The sequence below is a fragment of the Nicotiana tabacum genome, chromosome 11 (assembly GCF_000715075.1).
Source record: "Nicotiana tabacum cultivar K326 chromosome 11, ASM71507v2, whole genome shotgun sequence".
NCBI lineage: Eukaryota > Viridiplantae > Streptophyta > Magnoliopsida > Solanales > Solanaceae > Nicotiana > Nicotiana tabacum.
Window position 1 is genome coordinate 175,122,080 of NC_134090.1, and position 375 is coordinate 175,122,454.

The window sequence follows — 375 nt, forward strand, 5'->3', positions numbered from 1 at the left end:
ATGTATGAGCATAGTCTACACGAACTGTGGGAGAGATGTAATGCAATTGTTCTAGATTGGATTATAAATGTTGTTTCACCAAATCTCATTAGTACTGTGATTTATGCATCTAATGCACACAAGGTGTGGGAAGATCTTAAGGAAATGTTTGATAAAGTAAACATCTCTAAAGGCTACTATCTTCACAAGGAAATTACTACTTTGACTCAAGATGTGTCATCCGTGTCCGTGTACTTCTCCAGACTTAGAGAATTGTGGGATGAGTACGAGGCCCTAGAACCTCCTCCCTCTTATGGTTGTCCCGAGTCTAGAAGACATGCTGAACATTACCAGACACAAAAATTGTACCAATTTTTGACGGGTTTAAATGAATAA

General features: G+C 38.4%; 1 protein-coding gene across 1 annotated transcript; it reads left to right on the top strand.

The window, feature by feature from the left end:
- LOC142166140 (uncharacterized) lies at positions 1-375 on the top strand. The gene has a single exon (XM_075224566.1). It carries the CDS (start codon positions 1-3, stop codon positions 373-375), a length of 375 nt encoding a protein of 124 aa, XP_075080667.1.

Excerpts from the sequence above, each read along its gene's own strand:
- LOC142166140 (XM_075224566.1), top strand. The coding sequence starts at position 1 with ATGTATGAGCATAGTCTACACGAACTGTGGGAGAGATGTAATGCAATT.